This window comes from Phaseolus vulgaris, chromosome 7, assembly GCF_051622355.1.
Source record: "Phaseolus vulgaris cultivar YP4 chromosome 7, ASM5162235v1, whole genome shotgun sequence".
Lineage (NCBI taxonomy): Eukaryota > Viridiplantae > Streptophyta > Magnoliopsida > Fabales > Fabaceae > Phaseolus > Phaseolus vulgaris.
Genome location: NC_143504.1, coordinates 43,112,389 through 43,114,258, shown reverse-complemented (window position 1 = coordinate 43,114,258; position 1,870 = coordinate 43,112,389). Strand labels below are relative to the sequence as shown.

The 1,870-nt window shown below is 30.2% G+C and overlaps 1 protein-coding gene across 1 annotated transcript; it reads left to right on the top strand.

The window, feature by feature from the left end:
* Positions 1-326: 326 nt before the first annotated feature.
* Positions 327-1,195, top strand: LOC137829559 (leghemoglobin alpha). Its single transcript, XM_068636385.2, has 4 exons — positions 327-475; positions 558-666; positions 762-866; positions 955-1,195. The coding sequence occupies exons 1-4, from the start codon at positions 378-380 to the stop codon at positions 1,081-1,083; spliced, it is 441 nt and encodes a 146-aa protein (XP_068492486.1). The 5' UTR covers positions 327-377; the 3' UTR covers positions 1,084-1,195.
* The last annotated feature ends 675 nt before the right edge of the window (positions 1,196-1,870 follow it).

Genomic DNA, 1,870 nt, shown 5'->3' with positions numbered 1-1,870 from the left:
AGTTTTGATTTTTACATATACTGGACAAGTATAGATTATTTTTGGGTGTTACATTTGTTGTATAATTTGTAATACAAAAAATGCAGAATTTTTTTTTCTTTTAATTTCTTAATTAATGTCCTTAGGGCATGTGTTAACCACACTTGTAATTAAATTACGAATTTACTTTGATTAACTGAATTCTTTTATTATTTGAAAAGATTATTGGCTTTTCGTCATGCCAATTGACACCCTCAACTCAACAAGCCAATTACAAGAGACATATGATTTAGTTTTTCTGACTCCAATTAGGTTTCTATATAAAGAAGTAGAGGATGTGAAGTTGTTGCATAACTTGAATTGAAGAGATAGAAATAAGAGAAAAGTAGAAAAGAAAAATGGGTGCTTTCACTGAGAAGCAAGAGGCTCTGGTGAACAGCTCATGGGAAGCATTCAAGGGAAACATTCCACAATACAGTGTTGTGTTCTACACCTCGTAAGTGTTTTGTTTAAACATGTGTGTTTTGTTTGTTTGTTTGTGTTTTGGTTTGACGAAATAATATATATAAAAATAATAGGATACTGGAGAAAGCACCAGCAGCAAAGAACTTGTTTTCATTTCTTGCTAATGGAGTAGATCCCACTAATCCTAAGCTCACGGCTCATGCTGAAAGCCTTTTTGGATTGGTAAGTCTCAACCAAATCAAATTTTATGTGAATTTTTGTCATTTTTGGATGTTTCATGAATTAATAATAATATTATGATATTTTTGAAATTGTAGGTGCGTGATTCAGCTGCACAACTTCGAGCAAATGGAGCAGTGGTGGCTGATGCTGCACTTGGTTCTATCCACTCTCAAAAAGGAGTAAACGATTCTCAGTTTCTGGTAGCGTTAATGAATATTGTTTTATAGTGTTAAATTTTGAAGTTTGATATGAAATAAGAGCTAAAGCATGGGTATGTATGAATTGCAGGTGGTAAAAGAGGCTTTGCTTAAAACATTAAAGGAAGCAGTTGGAGACAAATGGACTGATGAACTCAGCACTGCTCTCGAACTAGCCTACGATGAATTGGCAGCAGCTATTAAAAAGGCATATGCTTAGGATTGCCTTTATTTCTAATGAATAAATTTGTTTGGAAAGAACTTGTTATTAAACAAGTTCCCCCATATAAATGTTTCTTAAAAATAAGTAAATTCTATTGTATTTGGGTAAATGGTCTTCATATATATTTCCATAAATTATGTTTGTGAATCATAAACTCATTTTTAAGAAAAAAGTTCATGAGAAAAACAAACAAACAAATTTATATAGTATATGTTTCAAAATTATTTTATTAAGATTAATTAAACAGGAATTTTTTATTTATCTAAATATAAATAAATAGCACTAACATATTATACAGACCATTATTGTGGTTAATAAATTCAATCCAATATTGAAACTTATGGTTAAAGATGACAAAATTAATTGAACTCATCTAATCGGTAAAGTGTGGTGAGATCACTTAAGTAGTTTAATGCACTAATTCAGTGAGTTAAAAATTGAATAAGATGATTGAGTTTTGAAATGACAAAATGGACCGGGTTTGACTGCCATCATTTAAGTAGAATGGGTTAATTAGCCTTTCACCTAACCTGCCTAACCTGGCAGGTAACAGGTAGGGAGCTAATCCGTCAGTTGACCTTAATTTTGTTACTTTTAAATAGGAATCTCATGTTTTTTTTAATTAAAATTGGTGGTTGTCCATGTTTTATATAAAACTTTATTTACATTAGTTTTTTATACATCAGTTTATTTATTGAAGTATTATTGGTATTTACTTTATTTTGTTAGACATTAAATCTTCTTTCATTAGAATATTAAAGTTTGATTCAATGTTATTGCCCTT

What these genes read in the sequence shown, in the direction of transcription:
- LOC137829559 (XM_068636385.2), top strand. Translation starts at nt 378, where the DNA reads ATGGGTGCTTTCACTGAGAAGCAAGAGGCTCTGGTGAACAGCTCATGG. An exon ending in AGTGTTGTGTTCTACACCTC is followed by an intron (nt 476 to 557) that starts GTAAGTGTTTTG and finishes TAAAAATAATAG; the next exon opens with GATACTGGAGAAAGCACCAG. An exon ending in CTGAAAGCCTTTTTGGATTG is followed by an intron (nt 667 to 761) that starts GTAAGTCTCAAC and finishes TTGAAATTGTAG; the next exon opens with GTGCGTGATTCAGCTGCACA.